The sequence below is a fragment of the Pelecanus crispus genome, chromosome 7, assembly GCF_030463565.1.
Source record: "Pelecanus crispus isolate bPelCri1 chromosome 7, bPelCri1.pri, whole genome shotgun sequence".
NCBI lineage: Eukaryota > Metazoa > Chordata > Aves > Pelecaniformes > Pelecanidae > Pelecanus > Pelecanus crispus.
This window is the reverse complement of record NC_134649.1, coordinates 17,757,552-17,784,328: the sequence shown is the minus strand read 5'-3', so window position 1 is coordinate 17,784,328 and position 26,777 is coordinate 17,757,552. Positions and strand designations below refer to the sequence as shown.

The 26,777-nt window shown below is 38.2% G+C and overlaps 1 protein-coding gene across 2 annotated transcripts in view; it reads left to right on the top strand.

The window, feature by feature from the left end:
* The window catches only part of LRRC49 (leucine rich repeat containing 49), a 63,213-nt gene that overhangs the window by 24,816 nt on the left and 11,620 nt on the right, over window positions 1–26,777 (top strand). For both annotated transcript variants that reach the window (XM_075714153.1, XM_075714152.1), the window contains 4 exons: window positions 5,206–5,267; window positions 11,777–11,924; window positions 21,427–21,510; window positions 26,391–26,542. In XM_075714153.1, coding sequence (XP_075570268.1) covers window positions 5,206–5,267; window positions 11,777–11,924; window positions 21,427–21,510; window positions 26,391–26,542 — 446 coding nt within the window. The remainder of the gene's footprint in view (window positions 1–5,205; window positions 5,268–11,776; window positions 11,925–21,426; window positions 21,511–26,390; window positions 26,543–26,777) is intronic.

Sequence of the window (26,777 nt, the reverse complement as noted above, 5' to 3'; positions counted from 1 at the left end):
GTGGAGGAAAGGGACAACCGGGTTTACTGGACTGTGTGGATTCGATGGCCTGGAACGTCAGACCCACAGGAGTATAAGGCTCTAGTGGACACTGGTGCACAGTGCACGCTAATGCCATCAAACTATAGAGGGGCAGAACCCATTTGTATTTCTGGAGTGACAGGGGGATCCCAACAGCTAACTGTACTGGAAGCTGAAGTGAGCCTAACTGGGAATGAGTGGCAAAAGCACCCCATTGTGACTGGCCCAGACGCTCCGTGCATCCTTGGCATAGACTACCTCAGGAGAGGGTATTTCAAGGACCCAAAAGGGTACCGGTGGGCTTTTGGTATAGCTGCTTTGGAGACAGAGGAAATTAAACAGTTGTCCACCTTGCCCGGTCTCTCAGAGGACCCTTTGATTGTAGGGTTGCTGAAGGTTGAGGAACAACAGGTGCCGATTGCTACCACAACTGTGCACAGGCGGCAATATCGCACCAACCGAGACTCCCTGATTCCCATCCATAACCTGATTCATCGACTGGAGAGTCAGGGAGTGATCAGCAAGACTCGCTCACCCTTTAACAGTCCCATATGGCCAGTGCGAAAGTCTAATGGGGAGTGGAGACTAACAGTGGACTATCGTGGCCTGAGCGAAGTTACACCGCCGCTGAGTGCTGCCGTGCCAGACATGCTAGAACTTCAATATGAACTGGAGTCAAAGGCAGCTAAGTGGTATGCCACAATTGATATTGCTAATGCATTTTTCTCCATCCCTTTGGCAGCAGAGTGCAGGCCCCAGTTTGCTTTTACCTGGAGGGGTGTTCAGTACACCTGGAACCGACTGCCCCAGGGGTGGAAGCACAGCCCCACCATTTGCCATGGACTGATCCAGACAGCACTGGAACAGGGTGAAGCTCCAGAACATCTGCAGTACATTGATGACATCATTGTGTGGGGCAACACAGCAGAAGAAGTTTTTGAGAAGGGAAAGAAAATAGTCCAAATCCTTCTGAAGGCTGGTTTTGCCATAAAACAGAGTAAGGTCAAGGGGCCTGCACAGGAGATCCAGTTTTTAGGAATAAAATGGCAAGATGGACGTCGTCAGATCCCAATGGATGCGATCAACAAAATAACAGCTATGTCCCCACCAACTAGCAAAAAGGAAACACAAGCTTTCTTAGGCGTTGTGGGGTTTTGGAGAATGCATATTCCAAATTACAGCCAGATCGTAAGCCCTCTCTATCAAGTGACCCGGAAGAAGAATGAATTCAAATGGGGCCCTGAGCAACAACAAGCCTTTGAACAAATTAAACGTGAGATAGTTCATGCAGTAGCCCTTGGGCCAGTCCGGGCAGGGCAGGATATTAAAAATGTGCTCTACACCGCAGCCGGGGAGAATGGCCCTACCTGGAGCCTCTGGCAGAAAGCACCAGGGGAGACTCGAGGTTGACCCCTAGGGTTTTGGAGTCAGGGATACAGAGGATCCGAAGCCCGCTATACTCCAACTGAGAAAGAGATACTGGCAGCATATGAAGGGGTTCGAGCTGCTTCAGAAGTGGTTGGTACTGAAGCACAGCTCCTGCTGGCACCCCGACTGCCGGTGTTGGGCTGGATGTTCAAAGGGAGGGTCCCCTCTACACATCATGCAACTGATGCTACATGGAGTAAGTGGGTTGCATTGATCACACAACGGGCTCGAATAGGAAACCCCAGTCGCCCAGGAATCTTGGAAGTGATCATGGACTGGCCAGAAGGCAAAAATTTTGGAATATCACCAGAGGAGGAGGTGACACGTGCTGAAGAGGCCCCACTGTATAATAAATTGCCAGAAAATGAAAAGCAATATGCCCCGTTCACTGATGGGTCCTGTCGTCTTGTGGGAAAGCATCGGAGGTGGAAAACTGCTGTATGGAGTCCTATACGACAAGTCGCAGAAACTGCTGAAGGAGAAGGGGAGTCGAGTCAGTTTGCAGAGGTGAAAGCCATCCAGCTGGCTTTAGATATTGCTGAAAGAGAAAAGTGGCCAGTCCTTTATCTCTATACTGACTCATGGATGGTGGCAAATGCCCTGTGGGGGTGGCTGCAGCAATGGAAGCAGAGCAACTGGCAGCGCAGAGGCAAACCAATCTGGGCTGCCGCATTGTGGCAAGATATTGCTGCCCGGGTAGAGAACCTGGTTGTAAAAGTTCGTCATGTAGATGCTCATGTACCTAAGAGTCGTGCCACTGAAGAACATCAAAACAACCAGCAAGTAGATCAGGCTGCTAAGATTGAAGTGGCTCAGGTGGATTTGGACTGGCAACATAAGGGTGAATTATTTATAGCTCGGTGGGCCCATGACGCCTCAGGCCATCAAGGAAGGGATGCAACGTATAAATGGGCTCGTGATCGAGGGGTGGACTTAACTATGGACAGTATTGCACAGGTTATTCATGAGTGTGAAACATGCGCTGCAATCAAGCAAGCCAAGCAGTTCAAGCCCCTTGGGTATAGTGAACGATGGCTGAAATATAAATATGGGGAGGCCTGGCAGATTGATTACATCACGCTCCCACAGACCTGCCAAGGCAAGCGCTATGTGCTCACCATGGTGGAAGCAACCACTGGATGGTTGGAAACATATCCCGTGCCCCATGCCACCGCCCGGAACACCATCCTGGGCCTTGAAAAGCAAGTCCTGTGGCGACATGGCACCCCAGAAAGAATTGAGTCAGACAACGGGACTCATTTCCGAAACAACCTCATAGACACCTGGGCCAAAGAGCACGGCATTGAGTGGGTGTATCACATCCCTTACCATGCACCAGCCTCCGGGAAAATTGAGCGATACAATGGATTGTTAAAGACTACCCTGAGAGCAATGGGTGGTGGGACGTTTAAACATTGGGATACGCATTTGGCAAAAGCCACCTGGTTAGTCAACACCAGGGGATCTGCCAATCGAGCTGGCCCTGCCCAATCAAAACTTCTACGTACTGTAGAAGGAGATAAAGTTCCTGTAGTGCACGTGAAAAATATGCTGGGGAAGACAGTCTGGGTTACTTCCCCCTCTGGCAAAGGCAAACCCATTCGTGGGATTGCTTTTGCTCAAGGACCTGGGTGCACTTGGTGGGTGATGCGAAAGGATGGGGAAGCCCAATGTGTACCTCAAGGCAATTTGATTTTGGGTGAAAATAGCTAATGAACTGAATTGTATGATATTAATTGCTTTATAATACTGTATGTTATGTCTTAACTGTATGTTATCTCTTAACTGCATGTTAATATAATAATATAGTAGGTTAATATTAAGTATATAATACTGTATATTATGATTGCTATATGCCACATCAATGGTATTGCAGTAAGAATTGCCCAGCTTAATGAAAATGAACTTTGATGAAACCATATTGGAATGAGAACTGACTTCAGCATGCAACAGTCCAACACTGCACACCACCTCTCCTGCTCTGAAAGACTGTGATGACAGATGGAACCCAAAGTCATGGGCTAAATGAACTCAATGGACATTTTAGAGGGATGGGCCATAGACGAAGGGAATGATATCTGTGTGTATATCAAGATAGGGAAAGCGGTGGTGATTAATTGGAACACATTGGAAAGGGGAGGGCCTGTGCATGACGTAGATGGTATAGAATAAGGGGTGGATACTGTCCTGGTTTCGGCTGGGATAGAGTTAATTTTCTTCCTAGTAGCAGGCACAGTGCTGTGTTTTGGATTTAGGATGAGAAGAATGTTGATAACACACTGATGGTTTAGTTGTTGCTGAGTACTGCTTATGCTAGTCAAGGACTTTTCAGCTTCCCATGCTCTGCCAGGTACACAAGAAACTAGGAGGGGGCACAGCCAGAATAGTTGATCCAAACTGACCAAAGGGCTATTCCATACCATATGACGTCATGCTCAGTATATAAACTGGGGGGGGGGTGGCCAGGGAGCAGCGGCCGCTGCTTGGGAACTGTCTGGGTATTGGTCGTCGGGTGGTGAGCAATTGCATTGTGCATCACTTGCTTTGTATATTATTATTACTATTATTATTATATTGTTATTATTATTATTTTACTTTATTTCAATTATTAAACTGTTCTTATCTCAACCCAGGAGTGTTTCTCACTCTTACTCCTCCGATTCTCTCCCCCATCCCATCAGGGTAGGGGGAGTGAGCGAGCAGCTGCATGGTGCTTAGTTGCTGGCTGGGACTAAACCACGACACCCTGCTTATTTCATACAGAGCTATGACCCTCAGCAATGCTTGTTAGCTCACAATCAGCGTTTCATTAATAGCAGCTGCATGGTTTGTTTAGAGCTGCCTTATGTTCACCTGTTTGGATAGAATGAATTATTTCTGTTTCTGGAATGCTATGTAGACATGTCACAAATCAGATGGAGGCAGGAAGGGCTGTGGATTTGAATTTGTGGCTAAAATCAAGATAGTGAGCCCTGTGACACTTCCCCGAGCTGTAAGTAACAGGTTTGTGTCCACTGGTTGCAAGTTGGAGTGTGCTCCTTTGTAGGATAAGGAGATGCAGACTTAAAACTGTGGGGTTAGGTGTGCAGTCTGACTGGTATATGAATCACTGCAGACTGTGCTGTCTGGCCATTATGGATTTATATTTCATAAATGAAGTTTGATCTTACTTGATATGTTTAATCTTACTAATATTTGAGCTATTTGCTATATAGAGGTTTTCTGCAAAGGTCTATAATGGCATATATTAAATTCACAATTACTCATTCTGGAAACTCATTCCTTCTTACAAATTTTAATGGTAAAGCTGACAGAGTCCTTCAGATCATTCTCTGGCAGAAGAGCTGTTTGGTAGTGCTAATTGCACTGCTGTATTGCACTTCAAAAACCTTATTTCAGCATGGTCACAAAATAAACTTTTTTTTTTTACAGTGTGTTTATCCTGCAGCTTAAATGCTGAGACAGCACCTTGGCTTATTTCCCAAAAGCCTGTTCAGAAACCAGCAGCAGCCTTATCCTCTTTTCTTTAACATCATTTGCTTTGCAAGTGATGCAGCTTGTTCTGCAGAGTGGATATCTGCACTGAAACACTCCCTTGCAGTCTGCACTAGGGAGAAACAGAGCTGCATGTTCAGCAGAAATCAATGGTGCAGCAAGGTTATAGTGTATAGAAATGAAAGTATTTAATCAGGCAAAGTAGAAAGGTTCAAAAGCTACTTTCAGCTACTGAATTTATGCCTCTATCTTTCCTTCTAGAAAGATGTGGATACTTTGCCCCGTCTCCAACGTCTGTTCCTCAGCTTCAACAATATATCTAGGTAAGGGAAATAGCAGTTTGCTTTCTATCAGTAATTTAAAAGTATCCTATTGGAGCTGTATTTCATTAAAATTTAAGTTTGAACACTATGAGTACAGATACTTTTTTTTTCTTTTCCCTAATATATCAGATAGCATAATCAAGCCATTGTGTATTTTCTACTTAAACATAAACATTCTTGAAACCCTTTGTATTTAAATGTAGTTGTACTATGAGTTTTCTACCAAGAAACTTGATAATTTTAATTTTAAAATTATCATACTGTTTACAATGATGATCAAAATTAAAAATAGTTTTACTGTTAAACTAGATATCTGTTAAAGCAACATTGCAGAAGGTACATACTTAACATACCGTCACTGTATTCGTAGAGTTACACAAAATGCTGAGTCAGATTCTGCTTATGATGATTAGATTATTTCACGCTTGAATTTTACTTGTCTGTATATTAGTAAAGTCTGAAAGGTATATTCATGGCTATTTCTCTTTCAAACCAGATGGCAGAAGCAAAATAGCTCAACTTTCAAAGCAGGGTTTCAAGTAACCAAGTGCATTTTGTTATAAATAGATAGAAATATTTGTCTTCTATGCTTTTTCATATTCGTGCATTTTTGGAGTCTGCATTTATACTACTGCCAATACTAAAAAAAAAAAAAAAAAAGCCTGCATTATCTTCAGTTTGGTATGTCCTTCTTTTATCCCTTAATCACCACTGGCCTTCTTTGCTTAGAATCAAATAATTTGATTTGGGATAGGAGAAAGATGCTTTGTGTTCTAATTACTGGAAACACTATGCTGTTGTTGTGGTATCTGCTTTCTCTGTAAAATGTTATACTTAGTAGGGGCTTTTATGGTAATAGCTACTTGAACATTTTAAGCTGACCTGCATTATGTTTTTTGCAGAGAGCTCCAACCTACTTGTCTGTGTTCCTCAGGTTCTTAAAGTACCAATGCAGTAGATCTCCTTAAATACTCATGGGTATTAAGCATTTAAAAAAAAAATCGGAGATGAACTGCAGGAATCTTTAATATGCCCTTCCCTTTTAATTAATCTGCTAGAGAGGTGCTTAGCATTTTGCCTCTCTTGAATAATTTCCAGAATTGAAACATGCCTTTTGTTTCTGTTTTACTAAAAAAATGACTTAGCTTGGCAAGAACAATGAAGGGACTGCAGTAGCTGGCTCCCTTGCCATCAGGGAGCATCACTGCAGTCAGTTGAATTTCTGTATCTTTTTATATACTTGGTATATTTTGTGTAGCTTTCTGACTCCTTTCTCATGTTGTTTTATGCAAATCCATGTTATTTTTACACTGTTCAAAGAAGGAAAAATGTTTCATTTTTTCTGGGAGGTTTTTAAAGTAGATTTCTCAAACTTTATGTAATCAGTAGCTTGCTTCTTGGTACTTTATCATGATTGTTGTAATTTATTCATTAGGAATTCAGTTGAACTATTGATAGATCTAGCCTTAGTTTTCATGTAAGCTAGAAATACTTATTTAGAACATTCATGCAAATATATAATTTGGTTTTAATTTGTAGTTGGAATAGGTATAAAAATAAAACCTTAATGTCAAATGAAAGACATTGCTTTTCTATAAATTTTGTTTATGTATGTGGGTAGGTAGGTGGATGGATCAGTTTAACTCTTTATTTACCAGACATTATTTTAAACCAAACAAATGAAAAATTTATTTTGATCATATTTAGCTTGGGTTTTTGAAGTAATAACCTTCTATTGCATATAGAAGTTTTGAAGGCTAAAAAGCCCATTAATTCCTGATTTTGAGTTATGCAGTAGGTATGTCTTCTAACAGGAAACTTGTTCAATATAAAAGTATACTCTTGACCATCTGTGTTCTGACACTTGGCTTGATACTGTTTGAACTGACTGAAGAAGTTATATGCAACCATAGTACCAGTGAATTGCTGTGCTATATGGGAACATTCCTATGACCCTTTTAAATGATTTTGTGTGTTTTCGAGTCACTTACTTGCGTTTACTGCGTGCCATATGGTAACTTTAAAAATTCTTTTTCCTAGAAACAGCTGTGTCTATACAACTGACTTTTCTTTAGGACGATCAAATTGATACACAGATATTCTGATTCATTTATCTGTAGGTGCATAGAGAAAACCTGCTAATGGAAGCAAACAACAAAGTATATTGTCAAAACCTGGCTTTACTTATGTTACAGGTTCATTAAAATATTTTATTAGTGATCATTAAAAGAAATAAGTAGCATTTTTGAGGCAGTGCTCCCATGGAAAGTTTTGCTGCTTCCTGTTTTTGTATGTCAGCAAAAATCCTTGCATCTCAAATTGATACATACTCACGTATATGAATATTTCACTAAAAGATTCATGAATGCCTTTTAAAAATTGTCACTATTTAAGGCATGAGAATCTACCATGGGTTTAATCACTGACATTCTTTTTCCCTCATGCTTCAGAGGAGGCCTCAAAATGCTGCTGCTTCTCTGCAGAGCTTTTAGTAAAAAAAGATGTATTGGCAAGATAATATAACCTAAACTGAACACTGTAGAAGTTGATGCTGATCTGAAACAAAAGAAGTCCTACTTCTGGCTTCAGCCCCAAAAAATTAGCAGTTACAAACTGAAGGCATTCATACATGATGGCTGAAGGTAATATGTATCTCTAGAACTAGTTGTAAAGAAGGGAGAGAAATCCCGTTTTGAATTTGTCATGTGGTACTGCGAAGAGATTACAGAGACTTTTCTTCAGGAAAGATATGCCACTGAGATTCAGAAAGAGGGTTATTGCTCATATTTCAAAATGTGAAACCAGGGAAGACCATTTTTTAGTCTTGGAAACAAAATACGTATCTTCACTGTTACACTGCTGTCCAGATCAGCACTATGTTGGCTTTTTCATTTAGTAAGGCATGTTGTCTAGCCATATGGAAAAAGTTGGATACAAGCTCAGAGGACATGCATGTTTTTCTTCATTTGGTTGCTGAATTGGAAACCTGTGACAGAATGTTCTTAGCCTAATAAAAACAAGAAAATATGGGTTGTTTTTTTTCTTAGCAGGATGAAAATTTATAAATACATTGTTAAATACTTGAACAAAAGCAGTACAAGGGGAATGAAAGGTTGGCTGTGGTAACATTTGTTTTTGTCAGTAATTCAGTGGTTAGAAACCTGGGAAAACCCAAGTGTTCTTCTTTTGAATGTTTTTTGAACATACAGTTCCCTCTTGGGTGTTCTATCAGACTATAGTGAGTATGTTGCCTTCCTTCTCTTCTCCAGAGCTTTTCCCCTTTATGGAACATGCTTTAAAAAAGTCATTAATGCAAATGTATAGAGAAGGAACAGCTGTCTTCCTAAGCAGGTAGGCTGTAACAGAGGACAAGTGTTCCTGTGTCCTATTCTTGCCTACTAAATTTGTAAATGTGAATGCGTATCACTGGTAGAGATTGAGCTTACACCACTCAGAATACTCTGCTGCTTAGTAATTGCCACGTTCTCATATGAGGCAGGAGAAGTGGGTTTGCATCCCCTCTGGCAGAGGGGAGAGTTGGATGCAGGACTCTGAACATGCACACAAGATGTAAAAGTGATCTATTCTGAAAAGATTATCAAAAACTGTTTTCTGGAAATTTAGCCCAAATTCACAACTTGTTTCTGTGTTGCCAAAACTACTGTTTTAGCAAAGATAAATAGGAATAAAGGAGGACAGGGAAGGAGAGGTGGTTGCTGTAGTTTGGTGGGACTCCTGCAGGAGAAGGTCTTTTGGAAAGAGAAGCAGACATTCCACTCAAGAAGATTGACTGAGGCAGTCTGAAACAGCATCATCCACAGCTGCTTTGTATTTCATGAGCAGGTTAAAGACTTCTTTGCAGTGAACAGAGGCTACAGAGAGCATTGAGACGTTGCCTCTGATTCCTGTAGGGTGGTCACCACTTGGCTCTCTCACAGCAGTCTGCGTGCTGGGAAGCAGACAGAAGCTTGGTTGTGAAGTATGCAGTCTGTTTTGTAAGTGTATCACATTAAAGCTTTGCTTGGCATAGGATTGGGATGCCAGTGTGACAAGTACAGTATATTAAGTTTTCTACATTGAATTTCTAAGCCTCTATTTTTCATATGTGTATTCAAAGATGTGAAAACATAGCTATTTTGCACTACTGTTTTGCTCTAAAATTGAGCTGCTAATAGGGTAGCTAAAAGCAGGATAAAGCAAGCACATCTGTTTTAGCTCCAGAATGAATGTTCTGGTATGTTGAAGCACTGAGAATTTCAAAGCACAGGAGTATGTATAAGTGGAAGGTCTTGAAAACACTAGCAAACTTTCAACTTTTCTGTCATTTCCTGAAGAGGTTGGTTTTATTAAAAATCTGTAAATCATATGTAATGGCAGAAGTGCTGTTTGGTTAAATGTTTAGTGGGAAGTGCTTGGAGTAAATCTATTTAATGCTTTTAATAAATACATTTACATCATTTGAAGCTAATTTTGAAGACCAGAAAATTTTCATACTTGTCAAGCAAAATCTATTCTAGCCCAATGGAAATTCTGTTGTCTTTTCTTACTCTAAGATGTTTACGAGTTTCCTTTATTAACTTCTGTGTCATTTGGGAAGATTATCTTTTATCTTCAGGACATATTGAGTATGTATTTTAAGTAATATGTCAGCCTGATCTTCGAAAAATGTGGTTACGCAAGCTGTTTCCTGGAAACAAAACTGGATCACAAAAAGAAGCAGAAAATGATGATCAAATTTGTCATCTTAACCACATGTACAAAACACTCAATTCTTCAGATATGCTAAGCACCTTCACTGCCTTCATTGGAATCTGTACATAGTTCATTTTCCATCAGTTCTTATGTTGTTTTAATACACTAAGCAGAAAGGTAGTAGTATCTTCTGCTTCACTGTCATTTTTCTGCTGCATCCATTGGGTATATAGTGTAGAAGTTACTTGCATGCTGTACTAATTGCATTGGGTTTTTTTGAGATTTGTATTGGGTGATTTCTTTTCTTTATTCCTGCTAGCTTACGTTGGTATCCAGGCCTTCCTTCTGCTGGTTGAGACTGATTGCTGTTTGATGATACTATTTTTATATTTTATCCGTATTTCTTTTTGTTATTGTTGCAGAAATTGTTTTATCTAATACCTAGAATCTTTCAGGGATATCTGATTTTAAAATCTGATATTCTGGTAGATCTGAAGACCTTTGCAGCTGAATGTTAGTCCTCAGCAGATTATTGTATGCATTTTTGAAAGTTGAGTGATATCAATGATAAAGGCAGTTGCCACTTTATTCAATGACAATCTTTAATATGAACATCTGTACTGCATATGATTTCTGATCCCTAAGTTCAGGGCATACTGAAAGTTTGGTATCCTTCCAAGTATTAGTGGAGGAAGACTTTTCCTGCCACTGAGAGTGAGAACTATCACCAGTTGATGCAATCAGTAAGATTGTCAGAATATTAAAAGAATGGCAATAATTCTGTATTTTCCACTTCAGAAATGGTTTCTTATTTTAGAATGTCATTAAGTATTTGTTTATTTAGTAAAGTGTTCCTCTGTTTATATTTTGTGATCATCGTTGATTCTTTTTGTAATTTTCAGATTTTTTTAAACTTCATTCTCGAAAGTACCAAGTCAAATTATTTCAAACTTTCCACTTGAACTTACTTAACTGCGTAACACGGACTCAACTTTTGAAGGCCAAAGAGTATAAGGATGGGTGCACAGTTGTACATTTGTACACTGTAATCAGTTTCTTAAAAGGTGTTAGGGAGTCATATTTATTTCTGTAACTGTTCATCTTTATTTGAAATCAAGTTAAATAGTTCTCTGTTGTTTAAAAATACAATTTATCTGAGTCAGCTGCATTCTTTTCACGTTCCATCTTCAATGAAAGGAACATGATACAGGCTGTACATCTCTAAATACTTAATACTTTTTACACAGGTCAGGTTGGTTTTTTTTTTTTTTAGGAAACCAAATCAGATGATGTCTAAAAAGCCAACTTGTTAGTGTTTGTAGACTGAACTTGGAATAATAGACAGATCTGTTTTGAAGATAATATCATGCTTTTGTAATTGTTTTTCTTCCCGATACTTAATGTCACAAAGACCCAGGATCATTCTGTGGTATTTGTGGTTGGCTTTTTTCTTCTGTTTTCCATGGTTTTCATGCTGGCTTTGATGGCAAATACACCTTGTATGATTTTTTTGAATGTGAGTTGATATGTATCCTATTTTAGGGTTTTTTTAGGTGAATCTATGTTCCCATAGCTAACAAGTTCTCCTTATTCTGCATCTCTTCACATCTTCACTGTATGTGAAGAGATGAAAAAGTTTAACAGCAGCAGCTGGTATTTCAAAATACTTATAATTTGATTTATCATATACAATATTGATGGGTGGAGTTTTTTCAGTACAGGTAAATATTAATGTTCTGTCCTTAAGAAATAAAATCTTCCATCTCAAAGTTATTCCTACTCTGTGACATTAAAACTTTAAACTTTTTTGGTTACAGTTTTGAGGATATTCTGTGCCTTGCTGATTCCTCATCTTTGTCAGATATCACCCTTGATGGCAATCCAATAGCTCAGGAGACATGGTACAAACACACTGTTCTCCATCATATGATGCAGCTCCGACAGCTAGATATGAAGAGAATCACAGTAAGAAATTTCTGTTTTCATCAAACTTACTAGATCCTGAAATTCAGAAGTAAAACGTAGGGGTTTCTGTGCATATATGTATATTATAAATACCACCCTTCTTTCTTAATTTAGTACAGAATTGAATGGTGTATAGACATTACAATATTTTTTCTTTTGTCAGTATTATGTAAGGGTGTGCTTTTTTACTTCATTTTAACATGTCTGTTTTCAAATGCTTAAAGTCTTCCTTAGTAAATACTGTGTGATCAATTGCCATGTGACATGAGAGAATCTGCAGAGCTTTTGGTTAGAACTTTCTCAACACAGTCTGTACTGGTTTGCTGTATAGCTGAAAAGGAACAGCAAATTTCTTCCAAAGGAATAGTCTGTTTGCTTTAAAATTGGTGTTATTGGTATCTTCTTTCATTTGAAAATCTTGTTGGTTTCTTTAGTCTGCCTCCCTAAGGAAACCTGGTGATCCCACTGTTTCTGTGTGTCTGTATTTCTCCCTTCCTTACCTAACCTACTCTCCTCATTCATTTCTGTTTCTGCTGCTCAAGTTCGAGTAACCCCAATAAGGAAGACAGGACTTGCAGACAACTAAGTCTCCTACAGACTTCTTGAAAATACACTGTAAGGTATAGGATGAAGGGCAATCAATGGGGGCCCTAACATTATGTCAACTATTTTATCTTTTAATATAGGAATAGCCATGCTAATTCTTGTGTGTCTACTCAGAAGTGATGTGTAAGCATGATCTTCTTACAAGAGAAATGCATCCAACAGCAAGATAACAAATATAATATGCTTTACAAGTAACAGTATTGCAGTGTTATCTTTTTTGACTGGGTGCTGATACATATACTTTATTTTAAATGCTCATTTGCTTTGTACAAAGGCTGTACTGCCTCATAAATTGCAGCTGTTGTTTAACCATCTATCCTGTTGTGCTGTAGCCAATCCACCGTGAGTATAAAATAGAGCCAATTATGATGTAAAATATAACACCTATGTAGAAAGCATTGATTTTAAACATAAAGTGCTTGGGACATGAGACTTACTGCCAGCACTGAAAACACTAAAGACCTGTTTGTTTGCAGGTATTCCATGGGTTGTTTTTTCTTTTGTGCTGACTTTTCTTTATGCTGACTTAATTGAATACTTGCTAATTGCTTTGCTTTTAAAAAGATAGTTTTCTCAGTATTATTTCAGAAACTTGAATCACATACAGAAAATGTCTCTCCCTCCCACCCCCCACCCCTTTCGAGAGGAGACAGATCCTGGTAGAACTCTCAGTGGTGGGAAAAACTGTAGAAAGAGCTCAAACTCCTTTTTAGGCTCTATGGGATCTGTATGGGGGAAAAAACTATTAGAAACGCACAGCCACGGGAAAAACTTAATCTGGGTTTGCACCTTGTTAAACATCAGAAAATCAACCACAGGACAAAAAGCCACAGAAAACCAGGCTTCGCCAGTTGTGCTGCTCATAAATCTACTCGTAAAAAGAATGTGTTTTGCGTTCTTTTTATTTTTCTTCTGGTTTTTGAGCCCTGAGAACGTTTTTAAGATTTCCTCCATGTGGAGGGTGCTCTATGTTTTCTCCAATAAAAACTGTGTTACCCAGGTAATCATGTGACTTAAGAAACTGGGATTTTAAGAAAAATAACAAGTATTATGAGATCTGTGATAAAATTGGAGAGCTGGCAATGCCCAATCCAGCTATTCTGCCTAGTAATCATAGAATAGAATCATAGAATCATCTAGGTTGGAAAAGACCTTTAAGATCATCCAGTCCAACCATTAACCTACACTACCAAGCCCACTCTAGACTAATCAAGGGTAGACCAGACTAAACCATATCCCGAAGTGCCACATCTACCCGTTTTTTAAACGCCTCCAGGGATGGTGACTCCACCACCTCTCTGGGCAGCCTGTTCCAATGCCTGACCACCCTTTCCGTAAAGAAATTTTTCCTAATTTCCAGTCTAAACCTCCCCTGGCGCAGCTTAAGCCCATTTCCTCTTGTCCTATCGCTAGCTACTTGGGAGAAGAGACCAACACCCACCTCACTACAACCTCCTTTCAGGTAGTTGTAGAGAGCGATAAGGTCTCCCCTCAGCCTCCTCTTTTCCAGGCTAAACAACCCCAGTTCCCTCAGCCGCTCCTCATAAGACTTGTTCTCCAGACCCTTCACCAGCTTCGTTGCCCGCCTCTGAACACGCTCCAGTACCTCAATGTCTTTCTTGTAGTGAGGGGCCCAAAACTGGACACAGTATTCCAGGTGCGGCCTCACCAGCGCCGAGTACAGGGGGACAATCACCTCCCTGCTCCTGCTGGGCACAGCATTCCTGCTACAAGCCAGGATGCTGTTGGCCTTCTTGGCCACCTGGGCACACTGCTGGCTCATGTTCAGCCGGCTATCTACTAACACCCCCAGGTCCTTTTCGGCCAGGCAGCTTTCCAGCCACTCCTCCCCAAGCCTGTAGCGTTGCATGGGGTTGTTGTGACCGAAGTGCAGGACCCGGCACTTGGCCTTGTTGAACCTCATACAGTTGGCCACGGCCCATCGATCCAGTCTGTCCCGGTCCCTCTGCAGGGCCATCCTACCCTCGAGCAGATCGACACTCCCACCCAATTTGGTGTCGTCTGCAAACTTACTGAGGGTGCACTCGATCCCCTCATCCAGATCATTGATAAAGATATTGAACAAGACTGGCCCTAAAACAGAGCCCTGGGGAACACCGCTCGTGACCGGCCGCCAACTGGACTTAACACCATTTATCACTACTCTCTGGGCTCGGCCACCCAACCAGTTCTTTACCCAGCGAAGAGTATGCCTGTCTAAGCCGTGAGCTGCCAGCTTCCCGAGGAGGATATTATGCGAGACGGTGTCAAAAGCTTTGCTAAAGTCGAGGTAGATGACATCCACAGCCTTTCCATCATCTACCAGGCGGGTCACCAGGTCATAGAAGGAGATCAGGTTGGTCAAGCAGGACCTGCCTTTCGTGAACCCATGCTGGCTGGGCCTGATCCCCTGGTTGACCTGTACTTGCCTGTGGAGTTCGCTCAAGATGAACCTCTCCATAATCTTCCCCGGCACCGAGGTCAGGCTGACAGGCCTGTAGTTCCCCGGGTCCTCCTTCCGGCCCTTCTTGTAGATGGGCGTCACATTGGCAAGCCTCCAGTCATCAGGGACCTCCCCTGTTAACCAGGACTGTTGATAGATGATGGAAAGTGGCTTGGCAAGCTCCTCTGCCAGCTCCCTCAGTACTCTTGGGTGGATGCAACATACTGTTGCCATCAGCTGTAAGGGTAAATGTAACTTGGTGGGGAACGGAAATACAATATTGGGTATGTGCTTTTTCTCACTCGGTTAGTATACCTAAACTCTAATTACATTTATAGGATCTTTTCTTCATTAGTCTGAAGACCGTCCAGACCATTTTGAACTTAAGCGTTGCTTTGTTTTGTAAAGAACTGAGAGTTGGACCGGGATGTTGGCTCTTTCTGACTAGGAATTCTTCACTAACCTTCCAGAAGCTCTTCTGCTCGAGAACTGAGTTTTACACAATTGTTACTTCTGCTTTTAACTTTTCTTTTACTTGCTGGCTTCACTGGGACAAGAAAATTATTTCAAGAAAGAATAAAATCTGAAGGATATTTTCAAAAGTTTGTAAGAGACTTCAAAGCTTTATTCATACTGGTGTTCAAAAGACATATGTTCTCTGGTGCCAGGCCTTTTCTGTAGGATTCTCTGGAGAAGGGGAACCTCGGAGCAAAAGTCTGGTGGTAACTGCCTCTGCCTTAGGGAACTATTCAGAAACATACAGCTGTCATGAAAATCAAATATTCTGCCCTTGGAATAAAACTTTTTTGCCTTGTAATTGTTCTAATATTTCTTAAGTCAGGGCAGATTTGCCTTTATTCAAGGGATTGCATCATATTATGACAACTTTTAAACGCTGACCTGTGAGGAAGTTGGTGTTTTCTTAGGCCATCTAATTCCTAAGCCATTTTTGAATGTAAGATTTAAGCTCTTAAACCACTGAGGCACAGACCCAGTGGTGGTGAAATCAGTGGAGGTTAGTCACCTGTAACAAGTTTCACTGTAAGACTGTAAACACTTACTCATTGTCCACACTAGAAGATGATTTTCAGCTGAAAAACCCATCCACTTCATATTGTATATCTCAAACATCCATTCAATAGAAATCTTTTACTTTCTCAGACTTTGATAGGTCAATCTAGAGGCTTAGAGTGGGGAGGAGGCTGAATTACAGTGGCTGGAGAGATTACTGTATGTCACTGGTGTTAACCATCTGCAACTGTCTGTAACAGTTAACACCTTTACCTCACAACTGAGGTGGACTGATGTGACTTGATTTATGGCTCAATGAAATAGGCTTATGTGAAATTGAAGTGCATTACAGTCAAAGCAGGCTCAGGTTGCGCATGTAGTCATTTACATTATTTGATTAACATGCTATAATGGTTGTTTTTCTGGGCATTGAAGCTTTTTGAATGCATTCTGTAGTTTGAACTTTCGAAAAAGTGGACCTATCCAGTGGTGCTTACAGTTTAGCTGTGATCTATCTTTTTTTTCCTCCAGTCTTTTGTAACAGCAAGCAGATACTGTCTGCAGATATGTGTTAAAATATGAATGAAATGTCTACATATTCCTTACTGAGAAATTATTTAGCCAAGAACACTTGCTATCCATATCTTTAAATACACTTTCTCAACAGAATTTGCTAAGGGGGATATATATATGTATATGTATGTTTATGTATGTGTGTGTATAATATACAATGTGTATATATATTTTTCTAAATGTGCTGTGGTTCCCAAATTGAAAGACAAGCTGTGTGTTTTTAACAGTAAAAGTTTGCTTCTTTTCATTGAGGTTTTATAGGTTTTGGATGCTTAAAGTAAGAGAGCTGTGTTTGGTTTTGATTATTTGCTTAGATATTTCTCTGCTGATCAGGGAGTAGGTTCTACTGCTTTAATCCAGAATAGAATTTGTTATCGATTCCATCACCACCATGAAGTGTTCTGTTTTTTTAGGGAAGGATACCTAACTTTTTGTTTCTTTCCACTTGAAAATAAGATTCTTCAGGAAGTTCTAGAGTTGTTCTTGTGGATTGTAGTCCTCTCTCTTAAATCAGGTCTTACGAAAAATATACGAAATTAATACTAAAACTGAAAAACAGAGATATATCTCACTTGTCAAATATCACTTAAAGAATGATTAGTCAAAAAATTTTGTACTTGTTACTTTCCATGCTGTATTTCTACTAGAAACATCCTTACATTTGTAGTTCATTCTTGTGTAAAATTGGCCTCTGTGGTATACATAACAAAAAGTAGTCTGCCTTCTGCAAGTATAAGTGAGCTGAATTTTGTGTATTTTAAGTGTACTGTGTTGAGTCTCTTTATGCCTTGAAAGCTTGAATGTATATTCCAGTCCAGTCTTCATATTCTCCATTTTTTTCATTGCGTAGTTTATATCAAATGTGCTATAGCTGTTTCTAATCTATAGTATAATTATTTGAATAATTTTAAGGTAGATGTACCATGGAAATGAAATGCTGCATTGCTTGTGTGCTAACTTGGCATCTTTTTCTCCTGTGACTTAAATGGTATCATTTCTTGAAGAACAACTTGTTTGAATAATAGTAAAGCAGTAGTGAGGAAGAATACATGCACTCCACTATGGTCTCTTTGGGATCCTTTTCGGGTCTTGCGGCATGTTACCTCTTTTGAAGGACTGATGATCCCATGGTAGGTTTGGCCAGAATCTGTGGTGTTACAGTTATGGTAGCGCCCAGGTAGCAGCAGGGGGAGCTATCAGCATGCCAAAGCTACAGATAAGTTCTGTTATGGCTGAAATGGAAAGTTTTTATAAGGGTGGTAGTAGCTTTAATGCGCCTTATTCTTCTTGTGTTCTGTGGCTACTGTTGCTTTACACTGAGAATGTAAACCTGCAGCCTCAAAATCTCATTACAGAAAGTGAGACGACTACTTCTTTAGGAAGTATATTCCCTCTTCTTTTACTTTTCCTCTCTTCTCTCTCTTTTTTTTTTTGTGTGTGTGAAGGTGGCTTCTTAGCCTTTTAGTAGGCTTTTAGATGGGAAGTGGAGAACTGATAAATGGAGGAGATTTCAATATACAAGAGGACATCCAAGTCCTTCTGTAATGATCTGGCACTTCGACCTTCTGGAAAAGCATGGACTTTGTCCAGCAGGGTTTGGTTTAAAAACAAAACAGAGTTATGGACAATAGCAGCAGAATAATGAGGGGGGAACAAACAAAAAGGGAGATGGGAAGAATTTCAAAAGAGCTGGAGCTAAAAGAGGAGAAGGGGTGATAGTAAAAATGAATTGTGGCAATGTTATTAAGGGCTTTGTTTTAAAACTTTGTGGGCCTTCTGGGGTTATTTTTGTGGGGTTTTGGGGGGATATTGTGTTTTTCAAGATTGATTGCATGTATTGTCTAAGATTAATCAAGAAATGTGTATGGATTTGATTTCCATAAAAGGCAGATTTGGCCATTGATCTTTATTCAGATGTGTTCTCTGTCATTCTGCCTTTATGAATAGTGAGTAAAACTAGGATATATTTTCTTTTCAGGATGAGCTAATTTCTTCTGTAAAAGAAATAGTAGTATTTAAATGTCTGTAATTAGGATAAACTCTTGATCAAGAAAAAAAGTCTTATTCAGTTAATAAAAGACTTGTTAGAATATGATTTGCATTAGTTTGTTTCATTCTTTCTATTGAGACTATGTTGGCAGGCAAAGTGCTGGACTGACTTGAATGAGAGCAGTAGACCTTCACGTATGGAAGACGGTGTCATAAAGTATGCATTTGGGCTGGATTAAAGGAAGGCTTTGAGATGGAAGATAGAGTAAGAAGAGATATCTGTGGAAGCTGAGAGAAAACTGAATTAGGGAACTTTGTGGATGTTCGCTGTAAAGCTTGGGGTGAAAAAAAAGAAAACTTAAGTTGTTTTTGAAAGAACTAAAATTAATGAAGGCTAACTTCCTGTACACTAGTGTCATTTTGTTCTCTAACTCTCACCTTCCCCAGTGCAAAACACAGTACCTCAGTTAGTCTGGAGCCGAGTCTGACTGGCCAGCTGTTTTCTGCCAAGCAGAATGGATAATTTCTGCTTCCTCTCCCTTGGTGGGAAAACTAGTTTACATTTATCTTCTTTCTACATACCAATTTTATATAATCAAACTTCTAGGGAACAAAAAAAACCCACTTAATTTGAGACTTCTAAACATACTTTAAGTTATTTAATATGTTCAATGTGTTGAAAAGTCATTAGAGGAGATGAAGACACTGAAATTGTAAACAGCTTGTTTCTTTAGGAGGCCAACTTAAAAAGCATAAATGTAAGGTCAAATGAAGAGATTTAATTAGAAAATAAATTAAAAAAAAAGTCTAACCCACTTTTTATAGAAAGATACCACTAATGTAGTTTGGTGTTTATGTTTTATTTTAAGACTTCAGGGTTTTTTAAGTAAACACAAACTTAGTATGCTGTAACGTAATTGGGGTAAACGGCTGTCATGACAATCATGTTTGTAGTTCTTAACACTTTTAATCATATCTTGAGGAACAGTACGTTTTTGGTTTGCATTATTAATTACACATTCATATTTGTGGCATATTGTCTGCATGAGGTTTACTTAATGATTTTCACAACCTCATCCTGAACCTTCCCTTTCAGGTGTTGGGTTTAATTGTGTAGTATTTTGTTGTATTGGGATCTAGAAGGCTGCCTGTATCTGTGTGTGGTTTTATTTAATTACTTATTTATTGCTGATCCTCAACATGGACTAATGACCCCTTGAGGTTCCCTTCTAACCTGGATTATTCTGTAATTCTATGACACCAGCCCCTTGGTAATGCCTTGTTTAGGAAGAACTGAAAAGCCCAGTAGCAGAGGAGGCCGCCAACCAAACTTCACCCTCAAAAGGCCAGAAGTTGCTTTCAGAAAAAAAAAAAAAAACAAAAGGAAAAAAAAAAAAAAGGGAAAAAGGCTTTCCAATTAGTGTGCCAGGGAAATTCTTGCATGCAGTTGGGTTAGAGAAGCTTTCTCTATCCAAAGCCTCATGCCTTAATCTGCATTAAGCTATTCCTCTTGTTTAGTACATGCATATTAGGTTACTGTCATGGAGGAACAATTTGGAAGTTTGTTGTTTAATCACCTTTCAGATTGATGTCAAAATCCATGATATGTCAATGAGTTTCAGGGGGGCTGTACACATATAAGAGTAAGTTTGCTATGTGAACCTAACTTCTTATGCTTTGAAAATTATTTTCTTAAATACGTAATAGCCATGCTAAGTTTGAAGTTCCTGTTTTATTTCGTTGTCCAGTAAGCAGTCACCCGTGTGCTTAGGGGTTCTTACAAGGCTCTAAACATAGTACGTTTTATGTCTATAGAGACTTTGACATATCAATATGTCTTCATGGTTGATGATGTTTTCTGTTCATTTTTATTTGTTAATTTTCTTAACACATTGCTTCCTGGAAAGTGAAAAGGTTAGGACAGGAGCTTTCTATTTTGAGGGAAATCAAAACACTTTCTGTATGTTCTGGGAAGATACTTTAATAGAAACACCGAAATGGCAAGTGAAGTAAATCAAAATAAGTTAAAGTATGCTTCCCAAATATTTGTGTTGGAAGGACTCTACACTTTTCACTTCATAGTGAACATTTCTTTTGTTACTTGGAAAATATAAGTTCTAAAAATACCATGCTGTGAGAATGTTTAGACTTCTGTAAACAAGGAGCATTCAACCTAATATGGGTGTATTGCAGCATTAAATTGCTGTACCAGGAAAATTAAGCACCTTTACTTATGTGGCTTTCATTATTTAGGAATCAATGGCTTTCTTCTTGAAGCTTCTTGTATAGGTAATAGTATTGATGAGAAATAGTGTTAATATACTATAGTTAACTTTGAAAATATCCTTTTCTTCTCAAGTTCTGTTGCTGATTGAGAAAAGTAAGCCCCTGGAAACAGCTTATAATGGTAAAAATCAATCTTAGATTATGATTTGAGCAAAAATAGAATTTAGCTCATTCACTCTGTCTTTTCTTACAAAAAAATCCTATGAATTGCAAAAACTATTACAAAGATACAAAGATATAATGCACTGTTTTATTTTAAAATGTTCTTTTTCGCTGTCATGCTCGCCATATGCTTTATACTTTTTTCAAAGACCTTTACAAATGCTAGTTTTAAAAATGGCTTTATCTTCAGCATTTGCATCTGAGTAGATACCTATTTCTTCTGTATTTCTTGATTTATTTATAATTACCAATTTTATTGCTTTTAATAATGTTTAGAAACATTAAAATGTTAAAAATCCTAAAATTTTATTAAAATTAAAAATTGCGTTTCAAATACAATCTTAAAAATATATTAATAACTTATCAGTAATACTTTCCAGAACCTGATTAATTTCTCCTTTTATGAAGCTGTTTTTCTTTTTTTAAATCCAGGAAGAAGAAAGACGTATGGCATCTGTTGCAGCAAGGAAAGAGGAAGAAAGGAAGCGTGAAAGCCATAAACAGACCTTACTTAAGGTATTTTCTATGGCTGTTCTAAGCCTACTATAAACCAGTTTGCAGCAATAATCTATATCCTAACATTTTCTGCTCTAGTTCTTACGTATCCCAATATGCCTCTCTCTCTTCAAACTTTTCTTTTACAGCTTAAACGGTGCACTCCACAACTGAAACTTTCTTCAGTCAACTATGCAAGTTATATTGTAGCAAAAAACCCCAGTTGAATGTATGTGTGATATATGTAAAAGGATGGCAAGCTTCATTTTCACAAATCCAGAGATAAAGTAAATCCAGAGTAAAGTAAAGGACTTTTCAGTGATTTCAAATTCCTTGAACTTGGTCTCCCCCATTTCAGGTGAGTGCTCTATAACTGCTGCCATGCAGGGTGTTCTGAAGTAGTTTTTCCTTCATTCTTTCCTGTTGAAGTTGTTCCTTTTTGTAGAAGGAGTTAAGCAGTCAGAGCAGCAGCTAGACTCCAGCTGTCATCTTTTTCAGAAGAACACTTATCTACCAGACCACCTGGCCTGGTTAATGCTTATATACATGAGATGGAATAGCTCTAACAGGGGAGACTGAGGTGCACTCCAGAATACTCTTGTGGGGCTGGTGACTAAATGACCTATGTTGCTAATAGGAGACCAAAGTTCAAGGATCTAAGAGTATCTGCATTCCATTTGTTGTGTGAATATTGCCATTTGTCTCCAAATCATTTTTCTCTGGAGGAAAAAAGGTGCCTAAAACTTCTTGTCATCCAGTAATGGTTATACAAAAAGCTCTTTCAATTTGGCAGTCAAAAACACAAACAAAAAATTTTCCGGTATCCATATTGTTAAGTTGCCTAGGCAAAATCGTATTTCATGAAGGGGATTAGACTGCAAGTAGCAGTAGTTGCAGGAGGCTGTAAGAAGTGTAGCAAATGTATGAAATTCTGAAAAATAAAAAGACGCAAATAGAATGTTAACAATATAATATAAGAAGTTTTAAGTATATAAAAAAATCCCAAGAACCTAAATATATGAATGGGGGAAAAAAAAGGATTCCATGTCTAGTGCCTGAGAATGTATTTTGATTTCCTATATATTTGTATCCATGTATATTTTAATTTTCTGTTTTTAAAAAAAAAAAAATCAATATAACAAAAAAGTGTTAGATACAGTCTTTTTTTTTTTTTTTTTTAAGCAGTGTTACGGGATTTTTGCTGTGTTGTGTCATCCCTCCCCCCCCCCCCCCCCCCCCCTTTTTTTTTCTGGACTGGAAAAAAAGTAGGTGCTTATTGGAAGTGTTTATTTGTAGTTCATGTTCTTAACCATTAATGTAATATTTCCTTGTAGCAGAGGGATTGTTTGTCTTGATGGCCTAGATTTCTCAGTGCATTTTGCTAATGGAAACTTCCCTTAGAAGAAAAAAAAAATATTTTTAGTATATAATGCCATTGCTACTCAGATTTCAACATTAAATTATAGGCTTTGTAATTTAATTGAGGTATCTTTCTTATCTTCAAGTAATTAAGTGGCATAAGAGCCAAATACCAATATCTTTTGCATGATTCAGTGATTTTGTATATTTTGTCTTTGTAAAGATGTTCTTGTATGTTATGATTCTGGTTTCTTTTTTCCTGTTCCACACATTTTAATAGAAAGGAACAAATCTGCTCATAGACACAATGTCCAGTGAAAAAAGTTGCAAACTGTAGGATTTTCTTTGTAGTTAAATCTGAAGAAAAAATTTGAGAATAATATTCTGCAATTCTTGTTGTCACTTTCCTCCAAACTTTCTTAAACTATATGCACTGTAAGTGAAAATTATAAGCACTCATTCAGTAGCAAACAATTGCTGTTTTCCTGTATTCACTGCATCAAAAAAGTTAATTTCAGCAATGTCATCTCTTTTTTCCCTTGCTGATATTTGTCTGCCCTAACAGCAGAGTTTCTTCATCTCTCTTTTTTCCAGACTGTTTGCTTATTGTTTAAAACTCACTCCTCTGGGAAAGTTTGAGATGTACTTTAAAATGTACAGAGAATGTAATTCCTTTCCAACAGAGGCTGAACTTACTATTTACTGGAACAAGAAGTAGTTACTGCTAGCAGAATCTTCACACTTCTAAAATTTTCTTTCTGTAAAGTTCTTGGAAGTTTTCAAAGCTCTGTAGGAATCCAGCAGCCCACAGCTGAGGGCTAAGAAAGCCGTAGAGCTATACAGTAGTTGAGGTTATGTGGAGACCCTCACCCTCCAGAACAAACAGAATTTTCTAAATGTGATTGGAGGAAAATGCTGACTATTTCAACTTCCCCTACTTTCTGTGACATGGAGAACAGTCATCACTGAAGTCTGTGAATGTTGGGCGTTTAGTGTTTTGTAATCAGACAACATCATAACTGTTTGGGCAAATTGACTGTGAAATAGAGTTTTGAGCTCTTTAAAATGGAAAAACTTTCAGAAGAAGAAAAATTTTGAAGTAGTTTCCATGTACTTTCAGTGTCAATTGTAGACAATTATGGACATAATGTTTATCAGCACTTAAAGTCTAGTAGATCTATCTCTGCATTATCAGTCATTGAAACAGATCATGGTGTTTATGCTCAGTGTAATAGCTGCAGCATGACAGATTTGCAGGTAGGTATTAAATGTTTTACTCTGAAACATACATATGCAGTTGTTCTTTATTCTTAAGGAATAAAGGAATTCTTAGGCTCCATAAATTAGCAGTTGCAGATGATGAAATGCTTGCTTTTTTTGTTGATCTACTATTTTTCAAAGCAGCATTAATTTCTAGTGCTTTACACTTCATATCTCCAACACTTGAGTACTGAGGGGAACATTCTTAGTGAACTACATTGCAGTGATGTCCACAACTCTCCCACTGTGAAAGGACTTATGTAAGAACATGATGGTAATGGTCACATGTTACTTTTATATATAAAACCTAGGGGTGGAGTGAGTATAGGTCAAATTTAATATACCAAAATTGTTAATTTTGAATTGTAAAATTAGGTTTACCCTGGTCCCCTGCCTTTCTCCATAGGCATATCATATAAATTATCTTTCTTTTTTCCTATTTGAAAAAAGGGCTATAATAAAACTTTGTGGTTTGTGCTGATGATTTTCCCAGCTATAGAGTCTGTCTTAAAACAGAAATGTCAATCTTCAATTTTAAAACAAATAAAGCCTTTCTAGCCTTCAGGACTTTTGGTGCAGCCTTCTAAATCCTAATCAATATTGTGGTGTTTTCTTGTATCTTAATCAGCCTAACAAAATATTCTAAAGCAGACAGGAACTAATGTAATGATATTTAAAACTGTATTAGATAGGCTTTTAACACTGTTAAGAAATTGATCAAGGTGTTGAGCTTATGCTCTAAGGAAATAATTGGTAACAGGGATTTACCTTGCCTGAGGTCCTTTTAGACCCAATTTGAGATCATTGCAACATGAAGCTAACAAGTACTTGCTGTTTCAATCCAAAATCTCATAGCATTGAAGTAGAATATTCATTAGCACATCTGAGGAGTATGCACCTTTTATCCTTCCCCTGTTTATCGGTAAAATTAGCGACAAATACAGAGGCTGCCTATGAACTGCTGTTTGTACTACTTAGGGCAAATTCAGGTTTGCCTTTTTGCCCTCCTCCATTCCAAAATATCAGGATGTTTGTATTCCAGTTCCAAAAGTGGTGTTCTTAAGTATATAAGGGAAATCAAAGGATTCTTAGAATACCATGGGTTTTTTAATACTTCCTAAGACTGGGAAGCTTTAAGGTTGTTAATTCATATGGACTTGAAAGCTGCATTTCTATAGTAACATCAATTTAGAGTATGATATTATAAACCGATAAATTGTTGGCTTTGACTGGCACTTAGTTTTCTCTGTATTTTGTGGATGTAAATTTATTTTATGCTAAGCTCCTCTGTAATATTTTCCTCTCAGAAATTCTAAGTCCCTGTTTGAGTTTCATTAAGAGCAGTGTAACAGTGAGATGGGCGACTCCCAGAGAATTAGATCTGGTTCAGAAAAACCAAATGAAGTGAAACTAGCAATTAATTTACCCTTTGATATTATTTATATTGTGCAGTTTTCATTTGATGAGAGTTCAGCTGCCAGTCCATGAGCTCTTACAAAGCACCTTGTTCTTTAACCTTTTAAAGTGTGCTAAATGGGATATATTAAATCAAATATATGATACAATATAATAACCTACATATAGAATTGTAGGTAATTGACAGGATTTGCATGACTGTACAAGAACAATTATTTAATAGACTTTTGAAATACTGGCTCATTGACAAGACCTGTGTAGAATATAAAAAGTACTTTAAAAAACTATTACAAAATATTTGTACTTAGATCTGTTTAGTCCTTGTGTCTATCAGGAACGTAATTTCACTTTCTGTTTTTATAAAATTGACTTTTTCCGTTTTTCAGAAGATAACTTCCCCCCCCCACAGAGAGTATGTTGCAATTGCTGCTAAGACTTACAGCAGTTGCATAACTGTCTTAGCTTAAGTGCTAGGGTTACTCTAGCAGCATGGAGGAAAATAGAAGCAGACTGCCCTGTTTTGTGGGAAGAGTATTACAAGTAGCTCCAGACTGTCAAAATGAGACTTCTGTGGTTATCCGAACTAAATAGTTTAACTTTATTCTTTCACAAGTTGTGGATTTCTTATGTTACTTTTCTTGTTTCTGTTACTGCAAATTTTGTGAAATCATTGTTTGCTGGCAGTTATGCAAAATAGCACTAGAATGATGCCTTGGTTTTAATGCGTAACTACCAACCAGTACTATCATTTCTTCAATGTAAAATGTTTAAAATGTTTTGATTAAGCAGAATATTTCTTTCAGAACAAACAAGTGTGTCGATACTGCGCTGTCACAATTTTTTATGATTTTTATATCTTGTTTCAGGAAAAGAAACGGTTAACGATTTGTAATATTGCACGCCAGTGGGAGATACAGCAGAACCGAATAGCTCTTGTGGCTTCTTTAAACCAAGATAAAGACAACGAACCCTGTCAGATCAATGGCAGTGCTGCATACGTATTTCCTGAAGAAAGCAGGTATTTTTTTTTGGCAAATATTTCTTCTTGTGTGTGTCTTATATTCCAAGGTGGTACTTCTCACCTCTGAGAGCAAACTGTATTTCATTATCAAAAGTAATATATCCAAATCAATCCTGAAAAGATATTTCACTTCATGATTAAACCTGTTGGCCATTAATAATAAGTAATATGTATTAAATAAGTAATATAACAGCAACTTATTGACTAAAGAAGTGCAAGCTAAATTATTATG